Source organism: Thamnophis sirtalis, unplaced genomic scaffold (genome assembly GCF_051295495.1).
Source record: "Thamnophis sirtalis isolate CommonGarterSnake01/CBP01778 unplaced genomic scaffold, rThaSir2_p1.2 scaffold_2, whole genome shotgun sequence".
NCBI lineage: Eukaryota > Metazoa > Chordata > Lepidosauria > Squamata > Natricidae > Thamnophis > Thamnophis sirtalis.
In genome coordinates, this window is record NW_028261382.1 from 88,077,830 (window position 1) to 88,104,606 (window position 26,777).

At 42.5% G+C, this 26,777-nt stretch overlaps 1 protein-coding gene across 1 annotated transcript; it reads right to left on the bottom strand.

Annotated features, from left to right (window-relative positions):
- Positions 1-2,453: 2,453 nt before the first annotated feature.
- Positions 2,454-25,493, bottom strand: LOC148048990 (actinia tenebrosa protease inhibitors-like). Its single transcript, XM_087703512.1, has 11 exons — positions 25,424-25,493; positions 24,650-24,904; positions 23,218-23,268; positions 21,356-21,532; positions 16,689-16,811; positions 15,225-15,317; positions 14,120-14,170; positions 10,784-10,960; positions 8,156-8,182; positions 6,132-6,319; positions 2,454-3,366 (listed from the first exon to the last, which is right to left on the bottom strand). The coding sequence occupies exons 1-10, from the start codon at positions 25,491-25,493 to the stop codon at positions 6,138-6,140; spliced, it is 1,206 nt and encodes a 401-aa protein (XP_087559638.1). The 3' UTR covers positions 2,454-3,366; positions 6,132-6,137.
- Between the last annotated feature and the right edge of the window lie 1,284 nt (positions 25,494-26,777).

Here is a 26,777-nt window from a genome sequence, read left to right on the forward strand (position 1 = left end):
GGGGGAGAGGCATTTGAAACCACAAACTGACCAGGTCCAATTGATCAAGCAGTGAAATACGTTCTGCTGTTGAAAATGAGTGTCTTGTACTCAGTCAAGCCGCTTTTGATGTTGCACTATAAGGAAAACCATCCAGACATTCCTGCAGTTGGAACCATGAGTTGATACGTAGGGACCTCAACCACAGTATGTAGCCTTCATTCTGTGTAGGTAGTACTACGTAGAACATTTTATTAGGAAGCAGAAAACAGCTTCCTAAAATCAATATCATATTCTGATGGCTCCTCCACCATCAAATTGGTTCTTAATGTGATTTTATCTTGTAAGAGAAAGGGGTTGGTTGCAAGCAGATTCCGTGTAGTTGTGCAGAGAAAAGAAGGTCTTATCCACCTATCTTGAGAAGAGGCACCCTGAAAGCCGAAAATGTGCAGTCCCAAAGGGAAATGCATCATGGTGATGAAAATAAGTATCTGATACTGAGTTGAGTCCTTTTACAGATTATTATTCGCTTTCTCGGGTGTTCCTGCCAGACTTCCCAAGTTTTAGTTCCTATAAGAAAACACACTCTTACAGTCATTTCCTCTAATTTTGTGACATACAGTCCAGCACAAACGACCGTCCTTCTTTCTCCCAGCCTCCGAAGCTGTTAAAATGTCAACATGTGTTATCCCATCTTTAGTACACGTTTTACCCAGTTTTCATAGCCAGCTCGGCCTCTGTGGAGGAAATCAATAAGGAGCACCATTTCTAGAGTGCCTGGATGAGCTGCTGCCCGAGTTGCTGCAGGATGAGGAAGTTGTGCTGTCCAGCAACCAGGAGACCCAGCTGGTCCTGGTGCTGCTCTCTGAAGATGAGGAGTCTCAGCAAGGACTCACCACTGGGACAGCAGAGCAAATACATTCTGCAAGGCTCCTTGCAAATAAGCAAACCTGGAGTTGCTTCTATTTAAGAAGAGCAGAAAACTCAAGACTCTCCATTGGCAACAACTGACTGTTTACCCAGACAATGCTTTTCCTTCTGAAACCTTCTGAGTTTGGCCTAAAGTAAGCTCCCTCCACCCCCAAGTCAACCAGACAGGGGGGAAAAATGGTGAGCTTATTCTGCTGTACTGCTACATTAAGAGACTCTTGTGAGTCTGAAAATACAAATCTATCACTCTTTCATTTTAACCGCCTGATAATTTAGAGTGAATCTCTTCTAAGTGTCTTTTTCTGCCCGTTATATCTGATTCTTTGCTAGGAACCACCCTCATTTTCCAAGATCATTCTGGCACATACCATTACCTCACCCTCATCCCCCTGGTCCCAAATTCCCAGGGGAACCAGATGGTGGGCTGAGAGAACTGAAGTTTTATTACTGTTGTTTATTTGTTTGATTGTTTAATCTCTATAGCAGTTCATCTCAACTAATTGACTTTGGGCTACAAACTCTTCTAAAATGTATGTGCTCAGGATCACAAGTCGCATCCCTAAATTTTCTCTTCCCGTTTACGTGACAGCTGCCCCTCCCTCAGGAATCCATGGTTCACACTCACCGCTTCTACGCCTGGTGTGGAAGGAACGGATGTGCTTCCCTTTAGTACAATAATACAATACAATAGCAGAGTTGGAAGGGACCTTGGAGGTCTTCTAGTCCAAACCCCCTGCCTAGGCAGGAAACCCTAAACCGTTTCAGACAAACCTCTATCCAACCTCTTCTTAAATGCTTCCAGTGTTGGGACATTCACAACTTCTGGAGGCAACTTCTGTTCCACTTTACTTAGTCTGTTGCTCTCACCGAGGCTCCCTCCACCCTGTAGATGAACTCTTCCTGCTCATCCTGACTATCACCTAAATCCTACAAGGCCAGTAGTAGCCAAGGTTGGGTTTGCAGGGATATTGGTTGTTGACAGTGTTGCAGCAGATTGTGGTTAGTAATCTACTTACGAAAGAGCAGGACTTGAGACCACGAAAGTGAGAGAAACAGGTTTATTGGATGCATCGAGTTCAGCGTGTTATATGATGAAGAATGGAAAGAAGCATTGCTTATTTTGGACAGATATTATACGGGACTTTTATAAGATTTATTTATTTATTTATTTGAATCTCAATCCAAACTGTGCATGAATTGTTTTCTGTGAGGAAAGCGGGGGTTAAGATTTATTTGAATTGCGGTTTGGGATGAATGGAGTCGGGAGGAGTGGGGCAGAAGGGAAGGTGGAGCGGGATATCGATGAAGGGATCTTGGGATTGAATGAAGTGATATGGATTTTGGGCACACATTTTACGGATTTACATGCTTGAAGTATAACATAAAAAGCTCAGGATTTTAAAGTGAAGAGCGAGATCCTAATCTTATAGAATTTGGGCTTGGGAGGAATGGAGATGAGAAACGAAGGGTAGGAAGATGAGCAGCGAAAGTATGATTAGACTGCTCTGTATTTGAAGATAAATTGATTTTTGTATATACATGACATTTCAAAAGGGGAAGTTCACTTGGACTGTTACAGCAAAGTACATAGGAGAAATATAAAAAAGAGAAGTTCCTATTTCATCTTAAGCTGTCAGCAGCTTTTTACCTCTGTTCTATCTCTCACCCACGTCTGGCTTCCTGTGCCTCCACTTTACAGGGTCTTGCCACACAGTTCAGCCCTATTTGTAATACTTATGAGGACGTTGGGGAGAAGGTTCACTGCAGCTAAAAGTCAACTTTGGGACTCCAGGGCACTGGAATAAAAGCCAAACTAAAATGACTTTATAAGGTCCATTCTATTAAGACCACCTAACCTGGCCAGCCACTGGTGGGTTTACCTGTGCAACCCATGCTGTATCAACAGCATTGTAGCAACAATGGAACATGCATATCCATTGCTGCCGTCTTTCTGATTCTGGATAGCCTTTCCAGTGTACCCCGTATTTGACCCATTTGTCTTTTGCCTATAGTGTAACACAACTCCCAGCTCCTATTCTTCCTCCTTGCTTGATAGAATGGGGAAGGGGAGTGGTCTGTGAGTGCAAAGAAGCAATCGCTTTCAAAATAAAGTCGTGATGGAACACAGGGTGAGCTTTCATTGAAGGTGACAAAAAGCTACTAGGTTTGTTTCACTTCATTACTAATACATGATCAATAACTTTTAAGGCCTGTTTCTTGGAAATTCTCACGGATGTTGTACATTTGTAGAGAGCCACACCGAATTCCCCATCTGCAATTCTAGGTCTCTTGACTATGTGCATGTGTTGATTTCTTGTAGGTAGCCTTTGCTAGTTTGAGCCGTTCCTTTCAGAGGCTTCGGGCTGCTTTTCTCTCATGCACAAAATCTGCATTGCAAGGGACTCTCCTTTCTCATCTGGCTTTTGGTAAGATGTGTGTGTGGAATCCATGTGTTGCCTGCAATAGGGACATATCGACAGAGAAGTCTGCAGAACTCTTGTAAGCAAATTTAGCAAGATGTAAGAGATCCAGCTAGTTGCCTTGCTTATAAGAAATATCACATCTTGTATAAAGCTGTTAAACTTACGGCTTGTCCATTGCATGCTGGATGATGCATGGATGAATGACAAATGAATGTTAATATTCAATGGGTGCAATAGGGCCTTCCAAAATTTGGAAGTCAAATGACTTCCTCAGTCTGTTATTGCAGGATAGACGAATCCTCTATACCAGGGGTGTCAAACTCAATTTCACTGAGGGCCGCATCAGGGTTGTGTTTGACCTTGGGGGTGGGGGTGGCCAGGGTGGGGGTGGCCAGCTCAACATCACTTGTGTTGGGAGCGCCTGTGGTGGCCTGAGCTCTCTGCCAGCAAAAATGGGCTGCCAAGGTCTGTTTTCAGCTGCAACAGCCTCCTGCAACCCTTTGCCAACGAAAACGGAGCTCAGGAGGAGCTGCATGCCCCACAGGCCATATCTAAGCCCCCCTGTGGGTCAGATCCGGCCCCTGGGCCTTGTGTTTGACACCCCTGCTCTATATCTAAAGATGGGGTCTTAAAGATTTGGAGCCTCTTCTTGGACTTTGGGGTTCTTTTGCAAAGAATAAAATAGGTTTTAGGTTTTATTAGGTTTTATTAAACATTTATAGGCCGCCCTTTTCCCTGAGGGGACTCAGGGCGGCTTACAATAATAGGGGAGGGGAGTGCAGAACAAAACACAAAAAGAAAATGTGAGTAAAAATGTGAGTAAAAATAGGCCAATTCAGAATTTGTCCTTGTGATTATACAAATAATGTGACTTAGTGACGTACATATTCTAATAGGCAAACCGGATGCTGAAAAAAAATCCAGTAGAAATTGAAGGCTTAGAAGCTTAGCAGCGTTTAGTAGGAAATTGGGGTGGAAAGTACAAGTGCTGATTCTGCTAGAGCAGGGGTGTCAAACTTGATTTCATAAAGGGACGGATCAGCTTTGTGGTTGTCCTTTAGGGACTGCGGGGGGGGGGAGAAGGGGTGTGGGTGTGGTGGTCGCAGCCAACTGGGCGTGGCCTGGGGCAGGGCCATCTTAATGTAGCTCATGTGGGTGGTGCCTATGGCGGCTGGGCGGGGTTGGGGAAGGAACCCAGGGCTCTATGGTGGGTGGGGTGCGGGAGGCTCATCCCAGGGGATGAGGTGAGGCAAGGCAGCGGTGGGGCAGCTACAGCCAATGTGACTTCAGCTGCTTTCGGTGCCGCTTGGTTTCTCACCACACCCCTGCCAGGCTTGTCTGGTCTGGTGGGAAGGATTGCCTTCTACCTTCTCCGCAGTGCCATGAACGGGGATTGACCACCCCCAATCCCTGCCGCTTTCATAGTAAATCCTAGGCACTGTGCTGCAATGGACAGACGAAAAGGGGAGCTTTTTGTCTGAAGGAGGAGGAGGAGCAGCAAGAAGAAAGAGGGAAAGTGGCCAAATGAGAAGGGCCCTGGGATGGTGTGGGCCAGGACAAAGTGATGCGGGCTGGCCCCTTACAATTTCCTGGATGGCTGTGTGGGCCGGATCTGACCTCACCGTGGGATTGACACCCCTTTGCTACAGCATGCTAGGAAGAAAGAAAATTGTGCAAAAAGAAAGAACCCATGGAAGAGAGAAGTTGCGTGGCAATGGAACACAATTTAGAAGTTGTGGTGGTCACAGGAATAGGGGACACCTTCCACATATCAAGGGTAAAGGTTTCCACAAAAACAAGTATTATATTGTCAGAAAGGTCTTGCCATCCAAATTCTTACATTTGTGCGACGAGCAAGTTAAGTGCCTTTTGCTGGGCAACGGGATTCTAGTAGCGTAAAGGTAGTCCTCAACTCACAAGAGTTCATTGAGTGACTATTTAAAGTTACAACAGCACTAAAAAGGTGACCGGTCACTTTTTTTCCCCACACTTACAACTGTTGCAGCATCCTCATGGTCACATGATCAAAATTCAGATAGAGGGCAGCTGGTTCACATTTATGACGATTTGCAATGTCCTCGTGACCCGACAAATGCGCGCATGACAAAAGCGCGCCGACAAAACTGTGGCGCTAAAACCGCAACATCATCAACACGCTGACAACAGCACGCCGACAACAGCGCGCTGACAACAGCGCGCCAACAGAAGCATGATTTAAGTTAAGGTTAGGGTTAGGGTTAGGTTTACAGCGTGCTTCTGTCAGCGCGCTGTTGTCGGCGCACTTCAGCGCTCATTCGTCGGCGCGGTTTAGAACTCACGGTTTTGTCGCCACGGTTTAGTTGGGCATGCTTTTGTCGGTCGCCCTTCTGTCGGTGAACCCAATATCCTGCCATCCTGTGATCAGCTTTTGTGCCCTTCTGGCAAGCAAAGTCAACAAGGTAGCCAGATTCACTTAACAGCTGTGTTACTAACTTGCCAAGGGCACTTAACAACTCTGGCAAGAAAGGTGGTAAAATGGGGCAAAACCCACTTCACAAATGCTTCACTTAGCAACACAAATGTTGGTCTCAAATCTGGACATAACACGAGGACTACCTATAATCATAAAAGGGTGGTGGTCAAAGAGCACTAGATGTGTTACTTTTCCTTTGCAGGCTGAGAAAAGAGTAGGAACCTGTTGGGTAATTGGCCTTTAAAAAAACAGATTCCCATTAGACGCATCACAATACAATCACTTATCCAGAGTTCTGAAGCTAGCTGAAGCTGCAGGGGGATTCTTCAAAATCTCTTTGCGCTTACCTGGATCTACACCGGTTTACACTCCTGAAGACAATCCTCCCGATTCAGAAAGTTATTTCTGTTGCCGTTGCAGCCGCCAAACTTGAATGGTTTACAGGTCTTGGTGTTGCGATCGTAGTAAAAGCGAGGGAAGTTTTCTTTGCATGGGCCAACATCCAATGGTTGGTTACACGTCTCTATCATGGAATCTGGGAGATTCGGGAAGATGCAAACGAGAGGGGTGTGTGTGTGAAAGTGTGTTTTTATGTAAAAGCTGGAATGTTTTCTTCCATGTACAACAAGGGAAACTGCAGACTCAATTCTTAACTATATTGGCCAAGCTATAAAAATAACTATGCATAAATCTATTCTCTACATTTCCAAGTTTTCTATCTCATTCTCAGGGTGCTTAGTTTGGTGTTTCTGAGCAGACACTGCAAAGTAGTGGGTGGTGTTGGAGTTCTCCTCTTTGAACATCTTTCCAGTATTCCGAAGTTGTCCTACCTTCCACTTTTCCCCATCTGAAAAACCCCAAAGGAAGCAGTTGTGCCTCCTGAGATCTTCCTTTGGAATTTAATAGAAACATGGTGTCAGGCCTGCAATTATATTCCTTTTAGAATTTTGCCCTGCCACCCTTTCTCTGATTTCAATATGCTGTTTCATTAGTATAGTTGATGGGAGGGGGGGGATAGACAGGAGTAGGATTGTGGAATTTATTGTTTTCATTCTTTTCTAGAAGCCAAGGTCATATTTTGTCTCCGCACTTTTACACCTGACCGGAAGCAGCTGGGTGTGGATGCCAGTGTGGAAGAAGATTGGACCATGTGATGGATTGTGGGTGTGGGGACAAGATCATGAACTTTTAACTGGGTGGAATTCTGATGTCATTTCCAAAATTGGGAATAACACAGATGTGCTAAGATGTCTGCTTTATTAAATTGGAACTTTAAGGATCGTTTTGCCTTGGACTCTGATTTAATTCTACATGATACTTGGAACCCTGACACATGGGTTGTGTCCAGTGGTGGGATTCAAATAATTTAACAACCGGTTCTCTGCCCTAATGACCAGATGAGTAGGCATGGCTCGGTGGTCATGTGACCGTGTGAGCATGGCCAACTTAATGTCACTCAGGTCGATGGGCGCTTCACCTTAACTGTTACAATGTACTCTGTTTCCCTGAAAATAAGACCTATTATCCCCCTAATAAGACCAATCGGGCTTTTGAGCGCATGCGCTAAAATAAGCCCTCCCCTGAAAATAAGTCCTCCCCCAAAATATTTATATGCATGTACAGCAGCCGGTCCCTGCCATTTCCTGGGGGGAAGGGTAGCAACATGCCCCATGAGCCCCACGTGCACCTGCTATCCACGAGGAATGGCCTCACCGAGGCTGCTCCCGCAAACCCCAGCTACCGCGTCCCTCCTCTTAGTGGTGGCCAGAAAAAGAACGGCAAGCCCAGCCTTGCCACTAGGGCTGGCAAGAGTGTGCCAGAAACAGAGACAGAGCTTCTGGTCCTCTCTGGATCAGCTGATCAATGGGCCTCTTGCCCCTCAGAAATAATAGGACCACCCCGAAAATGAGGCCAAGCGCTTTTTTCGGGGAGGTGGGGGGTGTCAAAAGAAAATAAGACCCTGTCTTGTTTTCAGGAAAACACGGATAATAAGGGTTAACCAGAGAGGCAGTTTCTGTAAGCAAGGCAATTAGGCTAGAAACAACTCCAGAATGTTTCCTTCCTGTCTTCCTTACAGGATTAGCCCTGTAAAGTGGAAAAAAATAAAAGGAGATTTCTTCCAACAACCGGTTCTCCCAACTGCTTAGGAAGTTGACAATTGGTTCTCCCAAATAGCCGAATTGGCTGAATCCCACCAATGGTTGTGTGTCAATTCAAGTCATACAGTTGTGGACAAATCCAAATTTCTTGGAGCCAATGTGAAATGTACCAAGGTGAAGCAAATACTTAAAAAAATTACAAGCAAGCAATAGACGGTTCAAAGCCATCATATATCTTGAGGGTCAAATGAGGTCCACCATGGAGCTCTTACCTGGAGGGACAGGTCTCACAGTATTTCCTACAGGAAGGACAAGAAAAAGTATGTTATTTAAGGACACTTCCAGGTGTCTTTCCTTGCCATCTTCCAAATCTTCCCTTTTTTTAAAAAAAAAGTTCAGATTAACCACATCTCTTCTGTTTGAAGACATTGGGATGATAGTAAGCATGAAGATGTTTGCATTTTACAGATCTAAAGAGGTTGAACAGAAGTAGTAGTCAATCAGCATTTGCCTGTCCCAAATCTGAACAGTTATTACTACCGCTACCTTCATTTAGCCCCTCAACTGCATATTAAAATATATATTCTTTGCCACAACGGCCCTCATCAAATGCTTTCCAAGTTTTGCATTAAATCACTCTCTGCTTAGGCCCTCATTGCAGGCAGATTGTTCTATCATCACAAGAAGATCTCTAGAGCTAGGAAAGAAACAAGACAATTGTCCTTTCCTGTCAAAGAATAAAAGATCCTTTAAAGCACGGGTGTCAAACTCCCGTTGTCATGGTGGCATCATGTGACATGTGAGCGTGGCCAGCCAGTGATACATCTGGGCTGCGGGCTGCAAGTTTGACAGCCCTGTTTTAATGGCAAGATAATTGTTTGTTGCTGTCAGAATATTCATGAACTGGAATAGGACATAGCAACAGGTCAAACATTGGGGACTGGCTGGAATAGGACATGGTAACAAGGTCAGCCAATGTATAGGCATGGCAACTGGGTCAGCAAATGGAAACTATTTGGTGACTGAGAGCCATGCCAGAATGCTCGGAGCCTGGGCGTGGCTTACCTATGTAGCTCTGAGTCTGTGCAAGATAACTAATCTAGTCTGCTCTCTGAAGATAGGTAGGTAGGTAGGTAGGTAGGTAGGTAGGTAGGTAGGTAGGTAGAGAGAGAGAGAGATAGAGAGATAGAGAGATAGATAGATGAAGGCAGGCAGGCAGGCGAGAGAGAGAGAGGATAGATTAGAGATAGATAGATAGGTAGGTAGGTAGGTAGGTAGGTAGGTAGGTAGGTAGGTAGGTAGGTAGGTAGATAGATAGATAGATAGATAGATAGATAGATAGATAGATAGATAGATAGATAGATAGATAGATAGATAGATAGATAGATGAAGGCAGGCAGGCGAGAGAGAGAGAGAGGATAGATTAGAGATAGATAGATAGATAGATGATAGGTAGGTAGGTAGGTAGATAGATATGATAGATAGATAGATAGATAGATAGATAGATAGATAGATAGATAGATAGATAGATAGATGATAGATAGATAGAAGGATAGATAGATAGATAGATAGATAGATAGATAGATAGATAGATAGATAGATAGATAGATAGATAGATAGATAGATAGATGATAGATTGATAGATAGGATAGATAGATAGATAGATAGATAGATAGATAGATAGATAGATAGATAGATAGATAGATAGATAGATAGATAGATAGATGATAGATAGATAGATAGATAGATAGATACTGTAGGAAGCTAGAAAAGTAAGCTGCTCTCTCTGCCTTTGAGGAGATGAGCAATTGGTGATTACCCACAACTCCCATGAAGCCATTGTTTGGGAGTTCCCAAGGGCTATTCTTAAAATTCCAGATCTAGAAAATAAGGGGATCTCACTTGTATTCCTCAGAGGGAACGCCTTCCTGATAAAAAAAACTCAATCTATATTGTGCTATTTCCCAACCCTAAGGTCTGTCTCTGTCTCTGTCTCTGTCTCTGTCTCTGTCTCTCTCTCTCTCTCTCTCTCTCTCTCTCTCTCTCTCTCTCTCTCTCTCTGCAATGTATAGTATCTATTGTAAATTTCATGAAGTAAAATATTTTTTAAAATGTTTCAAAATTTAGTTCATAAACAAAACAGTTCAAGGAAAGGATATCAAATTTCTCAGTGGTTGTTTTCCTTGCTGCTTTGTTATTAAAGGGATAATTTTAAATCCAGGAACCGCATGGCAAGTCCACACCATATATTTAATATTTCAGTTCCTGAATTACATTTCTCACAGCAAGGAAATAATTAACTCTTATGAAATGTATCTTGTAGCATTTAATAAATATAGAACTTTTATCTTGTAGGTGTATTAACTACATGCATAATAAAGAGAAATGCAGTTTGGGTCTGAATAACAGAACAATAGAGTCTTCTACCCAACCTCATGATCAGGCAGAAAACCATATACGATTTCAGTCAAATGGTTGTCTAATCTTCTCTAAAACCTCCAGTGTTGGAGCAACTTCTGAAGGCAAGTCATTCCACTGATTAATTGTTCTGTCAGGAAATTTCCCCTTACTTCTAGGTGGCTTCTCTCCTTCATTAGTTTCCACCCATTGCTTCTTGTCCTGCCCTCAGTTGTTTTAGAGAATAGCCTGACTTCCTCTTCTTTGTGGCAGCCCCTGAGATATTGGAAGACTGCTATCATGTCTCCCCTCGTCCTCCTTTTCATTAAACTAGACATCCCCAATTCCTGTAATTGTTCTTCATATACTTTCATCTCTACTAATCATCTTAGTTGCTCTTCTCTGCACTCTTTCCAGAGTTTCAACATCTTTTTTTATATCATGACAACCAATTAATTAATTAATTAATTTGGGGGTGGGGATATAAAATTGTTTCAACGTACCAAACGGGTCACAGGCCTTGTTGCATTCGTTGAAGGTCTGAAAATTGTTTGCATTTCCTCCGCAACCACTGTAAGTAAATATTAGGCATCTCTTGTTGAAGGCATCATAATAATAGCGAACAGTTTTACCCTTGCACCTTCCTTTCCTGGCCCGTAATTTGCATTTCCAAGGTGTTTCTAAAAGGAAAACAGGGGTGTTGGAAACTAAAGATCTGTTACATCTCTTTTTTGAAATGCAGAAATAAAAATACCAAGCAACAATATCTGCCTAGCCCAGCTCCTTGAAAAGGACCTGATAGGGGGATAAAGGGCAACAACAACAACAACAATAACAATAATAATAGTAGTAGTAGTAATAATATATCCTCCAACGTTACCTTAACAGTTCCTAGGTCCTTGGTTAGGATTCGAGCTGTTGAGCTACTAATCAGCCCCAAAGGCTGTGAATCTCACCAAAGATTAACCAAATAATAATAATAATAATAATAATAATAATAATAATAATAATAATAATAATAATAATAATAATAGCAACGCAGACTGATTATAAATTGCGGCACAATTCAGTAGCACAAATGATCCATTGGAATTTGTGCAAAAATTATAATATTAAAACAGCAACAAACTGGTGGGAACATAAGCCTGAAAAAGTCACAGAAAATCAGATGGTCAAGATCTTGTGGGATTTCCGTATACAAACGGACAAAATACTGGCGCATAATACACCAGACATCACACTGGTTGAGAAAAATAAGGTCACAATCATAGACATCGCAATACCAGGTGATAGCAGGGTCGCCGAGAAGGAACATGAAAAAAACGTGAAATACCAGGACTTAAAAATCGAAATTCAATGGCACAAACCAGCAGTGGTAATTCCAGTGGTAATTGGCACACTGGGTGCTATTCCAAAAGCACTGGAACTACATTTACAACAGTTAAAAATTGACAAAATCACCATCAGTCAAATGCAAAAAGCCGCACTGCTTGGATCTGCACGTATATTACAAAAATACGTTACAATGTCCTAGGCCCCTAAGTAGGGCCCGACTAGTAACCAATGCCAAATCCGGCGAAACAACTGGCCGCTGTGATTCTGTTGTTGCGATGATAATAATAATAATAATAATAATAATAATAATAATAATAATAATAATAATAATGACAATTGACAATTGACAAAATCACCATCAGTCAAATGCAAAAAGCCGCACTGCTTGGATCTGCACGCATATTACGAAAATACGTTACGACGTCCTAGGCCCCTGGGTGGGGCCCGACTAGTAACCAATGCCAAATCCGGCGAAACAACTGGCCGCTGTGATACAATTGTACAACAACAACAATAATAATAATAAGTTATCGAATAATAATAAGTTATCAAATAATAATAATAAGTTTTCAAAAATGAGAGGTGAATATCTTGTGGGACTTTCAAATACAAACGGATCATCATTTGGAGCACAATATGCCAGATATCACGGTTGTAGAGGGCCAAAGTGTACAGTTTATTGAGATTGCTGTTCCTGGAGATGCCAGAGTCGAAGAAAAAGAACTAGAAAAAATAATGAAATATCGCGACCTGGCCATTGAAACTACACGGCTATGAATGAAGCATGTAACAGTGATACCCATTGTCATCGGGGCAAGAATTTTACAAGATACATCAACAAATTGCAGCTTCCTGCAATAACACCAGCAGAACTGCAAAAAACTGTGCTACTACTCGGAACATCTTATATTTTAAGAAGGTACTTGGTTGGTACCTAGGACGCTGGCAATCAACCATTAGCACCAGTCACTCAAGAGTGTGTCAGTGTTTGATTCAGCAGCTGCGGTGACTGTTCTGACCCAGGCTTCCTTAGAAAGCAAGAAGCAGAGTGTTGGTCCCGACAAAACCTCTTTTATTTATACGACTATGAATTCCTTTCATTCACAGTCAGCAAGGCTTAGCAGACAGTCTTTCAGAAGAATGTTTATCCACACGCACCTTATCTCATTTGGAGCGCTGCCAGAAAACTAATTTCCAAACACAGGACAGAGCAAAACTTGACACAGAGTCTCTTAAAATCGCAAACAGAACTTTCCACTCCGGACCCGACCAAATGAATTGTTTCCTGCAAAAGCCCATGCCCTGTTCATTTCTCTTTTGTTTTCTATGGGAGGGGCCAATCAGCTCCAAGGTGTGGCTTTACCCTTGTCAATCCTGCTTTCTCAGTTGTTCTTGTCTTCTGGTAGCCCTGCCCATGCGCACATGGGGAACAGGCTCCAGTTGTTCTTCTGCCTCACTGCTGTCTAACTCCTTTTCTGCCACCGACACAGAGCCCTCGACTGAGATTTCCTCAACCCCCAAGAGTGGCCCATGTTCCTCCCCAACCTCCTCATTGTCCGGCTCTGCTTCCAGATTCACTGGCCGCTGGCGGGCCACAACAGTGGCATCATCTGGCCAGATCTAATTAGCTCATGTCTTGGAGCCCTGACTCTGAAACCATGGCTATGTTAGTTCTTCTCCAATCCTCTGGCATCTCATACAATAATACTCTGATATTTTCCAAAAATGATTGTAATTGTTCTAAAGCCATGTGTGCCTACTCTTCCTCTACCATCAGATTGACTGACTCTCAACCCTTGTGCCTGTAAAACAGGTGCTCTATGACTAAGCTAGTGTCCATCCTATCATCAGACTAACAGGGCCCACAGTAAAATAAAGCAATAGCAATAGCAATAGCAGTTAGACTTATATACCGCTTCATAGGGCTTTCAGCCCTCTCTAAGCGGTTTACAGAGTCAGCATATTGCCCCCAATAACAATCTGGGTCCTCATTTTACCCACCTCGGAAGGATGGAAGGCTGAGTCAACCCTGAGCCGGTGAGATTTGAACAGCCGAACTGCAGAACTGCAGTCAGTTGAAGTAGCCTGCAGTGCTGCATTTAACCACTGCGCCACCTCGGCTCTAGCAGGAAAAGTGTCCTGCATATTCTATGCCATGGAAGGAAGATCTCAGCTGCTCTTCAGACAGCATACAACCTGCTTCCCGCCAGCAGGAAATATAAACAGAGAATGGAGGTTATCAGAAAAGGAAGAGGTGGTGTCAGAAGGAAAAAGAATAGCTGTCCCACCCCTTTTCCCCAAAAGTTGTACACTGTTTGGGCTCAGTTCAAACATCGCCGCACGCACCCCAACACACTAAGGTAAGTTTCCACATGTTTCCTTTATGTCGTTGTGGAAATGTGACTCTAGTAATGAGATTATCTTGTTTACTTAAAGGCACCCAAACCATCACATAATTATCAATCCCCCAAAATTCATTGTGCAGACAAGAATGGAAGTCTTACTTTTCCTCCATTGTATATCTCCCACGATAGTTTCCCAGGGAGAATAGAAACCTACAAATAAAAATAGAGACAGTGATGTTAGATAACAACGTGGAAGGAGGGATCAAGAGAGGGCCTAGCTTAGAGTTGCTGCACAGCCACAAAAGGCATAAGCTTGACCTCCCCCATGAAGCTTTATCTGGGCGTTCCCAGGAGAAGGCAAGCAGTGTAGTGAGATTCTGGTCACATAGGCGATAGACAACGAAGTTACTGACTTTAGCTACTCATGAAGGGCTCTGATGGCTTGTGCCTGACAACAGTGAGCCTAAAATGACACCATTTATTTATTTGATCATTTAGACAGCAGAGAGGTCAAGGAAGAGATGAGAAAAGCAAGAGACATCCAATTTTCATCAGTTAAACAAGACAATAGTGATAGCGCTAAAGTTATGCAATAACTTATTAAATTACTATGCTTGGACCTAGTATGTAAATAATACTAAATTGAAAGCCTTAAAAAGGTAAAGGTTTCCCTCGCAGATATGTGCTAGTCATTCCCGACTCTAGGGGGCAGTGCTCATCTCCGTTTCAAAGCCAAAGAGCCAGGACTATCTGAAAACATCTACGTGGCCATGTGGCCAGCATGACTAAACACTTAAGGCGCACGGGACGCTGTTCCCTTCCCATCAAAGGTGGTCCCTATTTTTTTATTTGCATTTTACATGCTTTAGAACTGCTAGGTTGGCAGAAGCTGGGGCAAGTAACAGGAGCTTACTCTCTTATGCAGCGCTAGGGATTCGAACCGCCAAACTGCCGACCTTTCCACTCGACAAGATGAGCGTCTTAGTCACTGAGCCACCGTGTCCCTGAAAGCCTTATTTATGGGTTAATTAAATTTAACAATACTAAGACATAACTTCTAACTTTTTATGCTAGTGATGACCAAAAACACAGTCAAGAGGAATTCAAATGACAGAGCATAAATAAATTCAACAGGCATTTTAAAAAGTTTAAGATGGAAGAGGTTCATTGGCCTTACCAAATCTTTTACACGTATAATAACATTCCAACAGATTTACAAAGTTATTTTTATTGCCACCACAGCCTCCAAAGATGAAGGTCTTACACATATTGTTCTCGTAATCGTAGTAAAAATTCTCAAAGTCTGCATTACATTTTCCCTTTTTGGGTGGTAGTTTGCATTTTGGGGGCATAAATACTGGTAGGAAAGAAAGGGGAAAAAGGAAAAAAAAGTTGAGTCAGACACATTCATCTTGTCTTATAAAAAATGAAGATATAAATTTTGAGTTATATCTGAAGTGCTTTAATCTTAGTTTCGAAAGAAATAAAAATTATTATTATTTAAAACAATGCTTCTGAATTTCCTGCAACAGCAGATCATCACTGATTTCAAAAGTGGCTGAGTTCAACACAACATGCTTCACTGATTCCTGAATAAAACCATGGGAGGAATGGGACGGTTCCTGAACTATAAACTCATTAAATGCCTGGATTCACACAACACATGAAATCACAAAAAACTAACCAGTAGATTATAGATGTGTGACTCACCCATTTGAGTGTTTTAGTTGTTGTGATCTGATTCTATGATATACTTTACTGTAGTTCACTAGACATATTCATGAACTGTTATCTGCATTCACACAACACACAGTTCTATCAGCTAACCACCCAAGTTGGGTTTGTTCAGAACATTAGACCATGTTGTGTTAACTTAAACCAGATTGTGGCAGAGTATAGCTAACTGCACAAGTGAAAGATGATAGAACCTCTCTCAAAGTGTTCTGCAGAAACTTTGCTCAGCACAATGACTAGTTATGGTTTAAACCAGTGTTTTTCAACCTTTTTTGTGCAAAGGCACACTTTTTTCATGAAAAAAATCACGAGGCACACCACCATTAGAAAATGTTAAAAAAATTTAACTCTGTTCCTATATTGACTATATATAAAGTAATTTTCCCATGGCACACCTTACACTATGTCATGGCACACTAGTGTGCCGCGGCACAGTGGTTGAAAAACACTGGTTTAAACCATGGGTTCCCAACCTGTGGTCCACAGACCCCTGGGGGGCTGCGATGTTGCAGGGAGTCCACAAAGGCTTGAAGAAATGTTATGATTTAAATCTTGAGTTAAGTCTTGGTGGTCCGTGGCCATAAAAGGTATTTGAAGGGGGTCCATGGCGCAGAAAATGTTGAGAACCACTGGTTTAGACTCTTCCTAATCCACTTAGTTATTCATAAAACTTTCCTTTGTTTCACATTAAGTGGCAATCCACCCATTATGACTTATTGAGCAAAATCCAGAATAACAGAATTGTGAAAAAAATAATACAGTTCTGGAATCCCCTAAAGAAAGAAAGAAATGGAAGAAATCATACAAGAATTGCGTAAGATTAGCTGAACCCCAAGCCCTCGGCAAAATTTGCCGTCTCTAAAACTATAAAAGTTACAGCCTGGATGCATTTCAGGAAGTGGCTGAAAGGAAGCACTTTATACCTATAAAGGGCGGCCTATAAATGCTTAATATAAATGCTTAATAAAATGAAGAAAAAAAAAAAAACCCGTACCTTTCCGCAAAGAGCCAGGTATGTTAAGTTCCAGGAGAATGATAAGACAGACGGTGCCCCAACTCTGCATGGCAAGTGCCCCACAAGAGTGCTTGCTTTCAAGTATCTCCTTATATATTGCATCTGAGAAAAGAACCGATTAATTTTCAATGGTCAGGGAAGTTTTGAACCTGTTCTATTTTAGTTCACGGTATCCTGCATTTAAACTGCTCTTCAGTTACGGTTGATTGCATTTTAGTCCAGGACACCATGGAACCTTGAAGTCAACCAGGTGACTACCAGGTTTCCAGCCCACAACTGATGAACAGAACATCCTGTTCTTTCAAAAGATGAGGCTACTCCTCAATAAAATCATACCCACACTCCCAATGGCGTCCACATTCTGAGCCGCAGTGTTCTTCAACCTCCTCTATGTTGATATGCAAAAACAGTTCTGCATATCTTTGCCGTCTTTAAAGTCAAGATCTTCATCATTCTCCATTGTCCTTCATGCTCCTGTATGAATTCATCTTGTTGTTTATCTAAGACACGCACTGGCTCAATGATTAGAATGCAGTATTGCAGGTTACTTCTGCTGGCTGCCGACTGCCAGCAGTTCGAGTCTCACCGGCTTAAGGTTGATTCAGCCTTTCATCCTTCTGAGGTGGGTCAAATGAGGACTCAGATTGTTGCAGGCAATATGCTGAGTCTGCAAACCCACTTAGAATGGACTGTAAAGCACTGTGAAGTGGTATATAAGTCTAGGTGCTATTGCTATGTGGCAACTGAGCCCATTGATTGGGAGTTTAGGAACAGTAAAATAATTGCCACTAACACTACTTTCAATGCTTAGCTGAATAACCACAGTAATAGCAAAGATTAAGAGCTGGTTGCTATCAGGGTTCCCTAAAATCTGTTGGAAGGGATCTTAGAAATCAGGGATCCCCAACCCCTGAGCCATGGCCCATTACAGCCAGGACTTAGTGGCTTTGCGGAAGGCCGGGAGAGTAGTAAGGGTCCGGATCTCCATGGGGAGCCCGTTCTAGAGGGCTGGAGCTGCAACAGAGAAGGCTCTCCCCCGGGGGGTCGCCAGCCGACATTGGCTGGCAGATGGGATCCGGAGAAGGCCTAGTCTGTGCGATCTGATTGGTCTCTGGGAGGTAATTGGCAGGAGGCGGTCTCTCAGGTATCCAGGTCCGATGCCATGTAGGGCTTTATAAGTAACGACTAGCACCTTGAAGCGAGTCCGGAGACTAATGGGTAGCCAGTGCAGCTCACGGAGGATAGGTGTAACGTGGGTGTACCTGGGTAAACCCACAATCACTCACGCAGCTGCGTTCTGGACTAGCTGAAGTCTTCGAACACTCTTCAAGGGCAGCCCCATGTAGAGCGCGTTACAGTAATCCAGTCTTGAGGTCACGAGGGCATGAGTGACTATCTGTATAGCAAGGATTAAGAGCTGGTTGCAATCAGGGTTCCCGAAAATCTGTTGGAAGGGTTCTTAGAAATCAGGGATCCCCAACCTCTGGGCCATGGCCCACTACCGCCAGGCTGCGGCCCATTCGGAACCAAGCCACAAAAGCATTGGGTGAGTGTATAGCCATGCAAAGCTCCATTTGCGTGAGTGGCAGCTGCTTGATGCATGGTGCATGGTGAGTAATTGTGAGTGGCAGGCGGGCTCATTCACATGCAAAGCTCCATTTATGCGTGTGGCGGTTTGTGCAAATGGAGTTGTGTGTGCCTGCTGCCTGCATGGAACCATTCCCTCTCTGCTCCCCACCAGTCCCCCCAAGCTGAAAAGGTCATAAATCATGGTCCATCCCCATTCAGTTGTCCTCTAACCTCCAGCTGGAAAGCTAATGGTAGTGTGGAGTCCATGTCATTTCTAAGACTATTCTACCTCTTAACGTCTCTTCCTGTCTGAAGTTGTTTTTCCATATTTAGCTTACTTTTCTATTTTTCAAATCTGGTGTCAGGTGCCACATGTCCAATGTTGATCATTTTTCTGCGGGAATGCTGCAACGGTCGTAAGAGCAAGGGCAGGTCATAAGGCAGAGTTTTCAATGTCGTTGTACTTCAAATGGTCAGCATATGAATGGTTATAAGTCGAACACTTCAAGGTTTCTCCTGTCCAGTCGTGTCCGATTCTAGGGGGTGGTGTTACTTTGTCATTAAAAGAAAACCCAATAAACTTACCCTATGACAAAATGTTCGTGATAGAAGCCCACGCTTTCTTGATAATAGTAGCAATTACTTCTAACTAGGCACAAGCATGCTGTTTAACAAACATTTCTGGTTTTCTTGCCCAGTATAAATATTAAACTAAGTGATCTGTAGATTATGCCCTCCTTCCCTTTTTGAACATTGGGACATTGTGTTCCTCTATCAACGTCTGCATCTCATCATTTCTCTAAGAGATTTCGGAAATTACAGGATGACTCTGCAGCTGCTTTCTTTTACCAAAAAGTACCTTTCGTGCTTAAATTTAAAAACAACAACAACAACCACCACTGTCTTTCGGTTATGGATCCAGTGAAACAATAAAACTGATTTTATTGTTTAACCTTTGGGGTTGCCGAGTGTACAGCCTTTCAACCACAAACTGAGCAATATGTCCATTTGAAAATGAACCTTAAATTTACCAAAATAATTTGGAAATGCAGCCACACAGGCAGAGAGAGATAGCATGGAATGAAGATGCTTTTATTCAAAACTTCTCCCGCAAAACAGATCGGAGAGTCTGTGCTTTGAAGAGTTCAGGAATTCCTCTTTTCTTTTTGTGGTATGGATCCTAAAATGGTAGAAGGGAAGGGAAGGGAAGGGGGGAGAGATGAAGGAGGGAGGGAAGGAGAAAAAGACAGGAAGGAAGGAAGGAAGGAAGGAAGGAAGAAAGAAAGAAAGACGGAAAGAACAGATGTTATGAATCCACCAAAAGTAATACTTCCATTATTACTATATTTACTGTATCTACACCATAGGCCAGATTGGATGCAGTAATACCACCACACAGGACAGGTTTAGGTATATGCAGCCTGATAATATTTCAGAAGCTTGAAGCTCCAGCTTTTAAAGGCTCTGAGAAACCATGTGATGGTGCTATCAGATATGCAGACATTTTAACTCTTTTATTTTATTCTTTTATTTCTTTTTTGCCTTTTTAAATCTTTCTAAGTAGGGCCTCTCTCAAATAACTGGGTACCCCTGATAACAGACAATTACTCCTTACTCCATGGCTCAATCTATCTTCAGTACTAGCATGGAAGTATCTTCTCTAGGCTGCCCTTGAAAGTTGCAAGATAGCTTGGAGAAGCTAGGATGGCCCTACCTTCCTATAATCTCTCTTCCCCTCTCTACCTGGACCACCTGGGCAATCTACTATGATAACTGACCTTCTGCCTAGTATTGTAGATCATACCTTTAACATTTCCTAAGCGTGTTTTTTTCCCAACCAAAAATCCCAGCAAAGCATTTCGAACTCCGTATAATGTTCTTCACTCCAGCCAATTTTAGAACGTGGAAGGTCACTCATGGCCCCTAACCATGGCACAAAGATAACTTGTCAATGGTTCATGTTGCCTTTGTCCCATGCCAGCCCCATAGCAGAGGCAAAGGCACCCTTAGCTGCTCCAGTTTAAAGGAGTTTCCTCTCTGGTTGTGGTACCCATTTTGCCATCAACATGAGGGAGGGAACTTCAGTGATAATGTGTTTGATAAAGTGGCCAGGCATTTGGGTCCGCAAGCTCCTTTTGCACTTTAGGCTGCTTTGGGCTCATCCTTCTCCCATGGCTGAGAAACAACTTTTTTCCTGGGGCCATTCAGTTTTGAGCAGGGGGAGACTTTGATCTTTTTCATCTGGGCTTCAAATTGTTGCCCAACGTCATGGAAGTTTTACTTCAATGCATGAATTACACGAGAGGTTTTAAACTCAAGGCCTGGGGTTCAGATCTGGCCAGGGATGGGTTTCAAATCCCGTTCCAACTGGTACGGTTGGAATGGGGCCGGCGGCGTCCTCATGGAGGTGTACAGCATGTGCATGCAACTTAGGGCCTCTGCGACACTCCACAACGCTACAGCTGCTCCGTGGAGCGTCGCATAGGCGCTGTATGTGCCATGTGCCTGCGCAGCTGCGCAGAAGCTTTAAAACACAGGTAAGGAGATCAGACAGGTGGGTGGGCCCTCCAGAGCACCGTACTGGAACGGTATCCAGTGCTTCGTGCTCGCTCCGGTACACCCGTACCGGGGTGTACCCCTGCAACCCACCACTGGATCTGACCCACAGGGCTGCCCTGGAAATAGCAAAGGACCAAGACGCGATGCCTCTGCCAGAAAAAACGGAGCTCACAAGAGCTACACAAGGTCCTCCCGAGCTCCATTTTCAGTGGCAAAGGGTTGCAGGAGGCCATCCCAGCCAAAAATGGAGCTTGCGAGGGCCGCGTGTGGCCACCTGAAGCTCCTTTTTGTCTGTCAGAGGGTTGCAGGAGGCCATCACAGCCAAAATGGAGCTCGGGAGCCCGTTGTCACTGGCAGAGCACTCGGGCCATCTCAGGCACCCCAACACAAGTGACGTTGAGCTGGCCACGCTCACCTCAGAATTTCAATGAAACCGAGTTTGACTCCCCTGAATTACGTTAAGACAGACGTGAAGGTGTGGTGTTGGTGGGTAAATTCGTAAAATGACTGGAACGTACCAAACACATCACACGCCTCAACACAAGTAAGATAGTGCATAAAATTGTTTTCGTTGCCTCCGCAGCCTTGGTAAACAAAACTTCTGCACCGATGGAGTTTAAAATCGTAATAATATCGAATAGCATACTTTTTGCACCATCCTTTTTTGGGTTTTAATCTGCATCTCTTGTCTGTAACTGAAAGATAAGAAAATAGGGTGAAGGACAACCCCTCCCCATAATTCTCCCCTGTGTCATCTGTGGAGATTCTCAAGTCGTTCAGCTCATAATTATTTCAAAGGCGCTTTTTCAAAAGGCCACAAGGCTCTTTTCTTTTTCCCTTCAGGAAGAAGAAGAAAACATTTTGCTTCTCACCCAAGAAGCTACATGAGTTGGGATAGCAGGGGTGGTGGGGGATGGAAGTTACTGTCTTAACTGCTAGTACCTATCCTTCTATCCCTTGTCTTCTTCCTCAAGGAAAAAAAACACACAGCCCACTTGTCTTTTGAAAAAGCTCCTTTGAGAATAGAATAGAATAGAATAGAATAGAAATCTTTATTGCCAAGTGTGATTGGGCACACAAGGGATTTGTCTTTGGTGCATATGCTCTCAGTGGACATAAGGAGAATTAAATACATTCATCAAAAATGAAAAGAAAGAACACTTAGTGATCTTCAAGGTTACTAATAAGCTATCAAATCGTACTAGAAAACAAATAAAAAACAATATAAATTGAAAGATACAAGCAACATGGTTATAGTCAGAAGTGGGAAGAGATAGATACTAGGAAGGAAGAAGAAGAATAGTGATTGAGTCTCCGATACGGCGTATCTTACAGAATCATTCTTGAAAGAGGAGGCAGAAAAAACTTGTTCATCTATGCCTTGCCTTCCCTACCTCCCAAGGAAGTGCCATCAAATGTCCAGCAAGAAACACCTTCATATATGAACCTGTTCTCCAGGATCCGAGATTCAATGTATTCATGGATTGCAGTCGTGGGATTCAAAAAATTTTACTACCGGTTTTGTAGGCATGGCTTTGTGGGGGTGGCTTTGTGGGGGTGGCTTTGTGGGGGTGACAGGGGAAGGTTACTGCAAAATCTCCATTCCCTCCCCACCCCACACTTAATGCTCTTGCTTAGCAACCAAAATGTTGGCTCAGAAACTCTGGCATTTGAAGCACGCAAGTCTTAAAGCTGTCAAGTTACAAGACCCTTGCACCCCCTAACCCTTTAGAACAAAAATCCAGGGGTGTTTAAACTTGACAGCTTTAAGACTTGTGGACTTCAGCTCCCAGAATTCCTCCTCTCACTCTTCATCTTGCTGATGTGTGGACGGGCGGGGGGAGGAAGCTGGAACCGGTTCTAAACGGCACTGTAGATTTGTGGAACCTCTTCTGTAGTAGAGGTTAGAACTGGCAGGAACCCACCCCTGTCTTCAACTTACAACAGTTCATTTAGGGACCGTTCAAAGTTACAACAGCATTGAAGAAAGGGATTCGATTGACAGCTGGATTCACTTGGCAGCCAGGTTAATAATCTTACCAATGGCAGTGATTCATTTAACAACTGTGGCAAGAAAGGTCGTAAAATGGGCCAAAACTCACTTAACAATGGTCTCGCTTAACAACAGAAATGTGGGGCTGAATTGTGACTGTGAGTCAAGGGCTGCCTGGAAACAGGATGAGAGATCCATCCACCCATTATTTCAGTCCTACCCAATTTTAGTGCATTCCAACCAACTTGAAAAACCAAAGTTTACCCATCCCTGCTGTTCTGATGGCCATGACTGTCCCTTGCGATGTGATTCTGTTGCATACGAGCACATAGACATGCTTTTATTGTGAGTCCCTGTAAGATATTGTGCAGACAACAGCATACATACGTTTCTGCCAGTCAATGTTTCCAACTATGTTTTCCACGGGTAAACTAAGATCTAAGAATAAGAGACAACCGAGTGAATATTAGATGCAAATATCCTGCTTGGAAATAATAATATACAAGAAGTCCTCAACTTACATCACTTCACTTAGTGACCATTCAAAGTTCCAACGGCGCTGAAAAAAAGTGATTTATGACCATTTCTCACATGTACCACCGATGCAGCAACCCCATGGTCACATGATCAACATTGAGATGCTTGGCAATGGGTTCAATGTCCCAAGCAGAGGTGGGGTCCTACTGGTTCGGACAGGTTCGGCTGAACCGATAGTGGTTTGCCAGCCTGGGTCGCCGGAAAACAGCAACGACCCAGACCCACCATGCCTCCAAACCGGCACAGCATGTTTCCCCCCATTTTTTAATGTTCTGCGCATGCACAGACCTATTTATGGGCAACTGCCCATGCACACGAAGCAAGGTAAATTTGCTTAACAATTGTTTCACTTAGCAACATAAATTTTGGGCTCAGTTGTGGTCGTAACTCGAGGACTACCTGCACTTTATATCATTTTCAATAAAGATCAAAGACAGGAAAACATTAACCAGCCCAAATACATTTGCCTAAAGTTTCATTCTGGAAAAAATCCTCATTAGAATAACCTTGTTGAATAAAAGGGTTGCTTTTTATATCATATCATATGGGGATTAATGAGGAGCTTCAAAGTAAAACAGCATAATTTTAATATAGCCATGAGAAAGCCTAAGCATTAGAGAAAAAAGAAAAACAGGAATATCCATAAATTAAACAGAATGGTAGTAACAAACAAAATAAACAAAATTAGGTGATAATGCTTAGAACATCACCTGATATACAGGTGGTTTTGAACTTACAACGGTTCACTTGTTGTTGTGACCATTTAAAGTTACAAAGGCACTGGAAAAAGTGACTTATGACATTTATTCACACTTACGACCATGGCAGAATCCTCATAGTGACGTGATCAAAATTCAGATACTTAGCATCTGTTTCATATTTGTAACGATTACAGTGTCACCTTTTGCAACCTTCTGACAAGTCAATGGGCGAGTCAGATTCACTTAATAACCACATTACTAACTTAACAACTACAATGATTCCCTTAACAACTATGGCAAGAAAGGATGTAAAATGGGGCAAAAGTCACTTTTGTTTCACTTGGCAACAGAAATGTTAGTCTCAGTTGTGGTGGTAAGTTGAGGATTATCCGTATAGTATTAAAACAAATGCACAAACACAGATACAGTACATCTGCCAGAGAAACGCAATAACAATAATTACAAATTTTGCAAGAAGGACCGAATGATATAGCTTGAAGCATGAAAATAAATCTTCAGGCACCTTTAAAAAAAAAACAAATCAACAGTTCAAACGTTTGCAAGTTTTGGCAGCTCCTTACCAAATTGTTTACACTTGTAAAGGCAATCCTGTAGAGTGACAAAGTTATTGTTATTGCCACCACAACCTCCATAAATGAAGTTCAGGCACATTTTTTTATTGTGGTCATAGTAAACCCTTTCCAATAATTTATTGCATCTTCCTTCCTTTGGTGGTAATTTGCATTTATGTGGTAGTCCTGGAAAGTATTTGAAAAATAGAAGAACAAAGATTGCAGAGACTTTAATCTTAACTTGAAAAACATCAAGTCCCTGAACTGAAAATGTACTTTATGCACTTTAAACTTTAATTTTGAAAAGAGAAACAAAATTATTTGAAGTCTTTGTTGTGAAATTACAGAAAAATAGCTGATCTACGCTACCTTTGTTACCAGTTAGCAAAGGGTATGCTTCATTCAATTCCTGAATTTATTTACTTAGTTTTTTCATTGCACTATAAACTTACCAACTGCTCCGGTTTTACACAATGCACTAAACAACAGACTGTGTAACGCAGCACTGAATAAATGACCTGGTTAAAGATGTTTAATTTGTCACTGCCTTACTTAAACATGTGAGACAGGTTCTCACCAGCCTCCCCTTGGCTTCTTCCCAAGTAGATCCTCAGTGCCCTAAAATGAATAATAAATGAAACATAAAATGAAGTCACTGTGCAATGTTAGTTCAATTCTCCTACCTCTGCAACTTTTCCTTTTTGCAGCTGTTGCCTAACATCCAAGATACAGAAAGGAGTTGCACCGAGGATGACAGGTGGCCAAGAGGAAAAACAGTCTTACCTTTCTTCTTGCAGCCAGATGTGTCAAATCGTAGAATCAGCAGAAGGCAGATGGAGCCCCAGAGCTGCATGGCAATTTGCCTCTAGAAAATATTTATTTCTAAGTAAATCCAGTTTTGTCAGTGTTTAAGGGAGAGAAAATGAATCGCTTGGAGAAGCTGATAAGGTTTTGATAGATTAGTTTTCTGAGCCTGCTCTGCTTTAACTGAAGTTCTTTTCCTGTATTTAAATGAAATATGATTGCTTTTCAGGCAGGGACATGGGGAAATCATAATGGTAACCTTGGGTGATAAAGCATTCACTCCTTGAGCATATCATTTTATTGATGGATGGATTTGATTTATATGCCACCCATCCAGTGGTGGGTTTCAAACATTTTTAGACCCTCTTCTGTAGGTGTGGCCTGCTTTGTGGGAGTGGCTTGCCAGCCATGTGACTGGGTGGGTGTGGCCAACTTGTAAAATGTGGTGAAACTCACTTAACAACGCTCTTGCTTAGCAACCAAAATGTTGGCTCAGAAATTCTGGCACTTGAAGCACGCAAGTCTTATCCAGTTACAAGACCCTTTAAAATAGAGATGTAAACAATATGATGATTATTATATATGTTTGTTAAGGTGACCATATTCAATATATTATGTTTTCATTAGAAGATATGTTCAGAGGGACAAATGAATAGACTTATGCTGATTATTAATATTGTAAGCTTAGAGAATTATCATTAATGCAATGAATATTGTAGATTTTGATTGTAATTGTACAGAGACATTTGTACCCAGGTGACACATTGTTTAATGGAAGATAATAAGATCAAGTTAAAAAACAAAAATAATAATTTAAAAAAAACTGTATGTATGCATCATACTAAAACCTGAATAAAAGACCCCAAACCATGTATTACACTAAAATCTAAATAAGGCATAATGTTGAGAGTCAGATGTAACCCTATGCTGCAAACCGTGGTGTAACAACCGTTCTTCTTAACTTCAGCAACTTGAAGATGGGTGGACTTCAACTCCCAGAATTCCCCAGCCAGCACTGAATTCTGGGAGTTGAAATCTAACTGGAAGTCAAGTTGTTGTAGTTAAGAAACACTGGTCTGCAAGGGCTTATCTCATATACACGACACTCGCACAAGATAACATAGTTATAATGCTAAACATTACAGGTTAGCAGAAGAAAGGATCCAGTTTAGGCTCATCTCTCAGCAACCTTTCTGATTTCCCTATTTAATTGTAAGAGGGAGACGGAGGGAGAGAAAAAACCCTGTTACGAAACCCGGAATCACCGACTCCACTTTCTCCTCTCTCTACTATGGACTGCTATCCATGGAAACGAGGAAAGAGGCTACATGGC

Bases quoted from the DNA above. Each gene is read 5' to 3' on its own strand.
- LOC148048990 (XM_087703512.1), bottom strand. From the start codon at position 25,493: ATGCAGCTCTGGGGCTCCATCTGCCTTCTGCTGATTCTACGATTTGAC. The intron at 21,533-23,217 runs GTATGTATGCTG...CTTATCTTTCAG, and splicing joins AAACATTGACTGGCAGAAAC to TTACAGACAAGAGATGCAGA. The intron at 8,183-10,783 runs GTACGTTGAAAC...TCCTTCCTGTAG, and splicing joins CAAGGCCTGTGACCCGTTTG to GAAATACTGTGAGACCTGTC.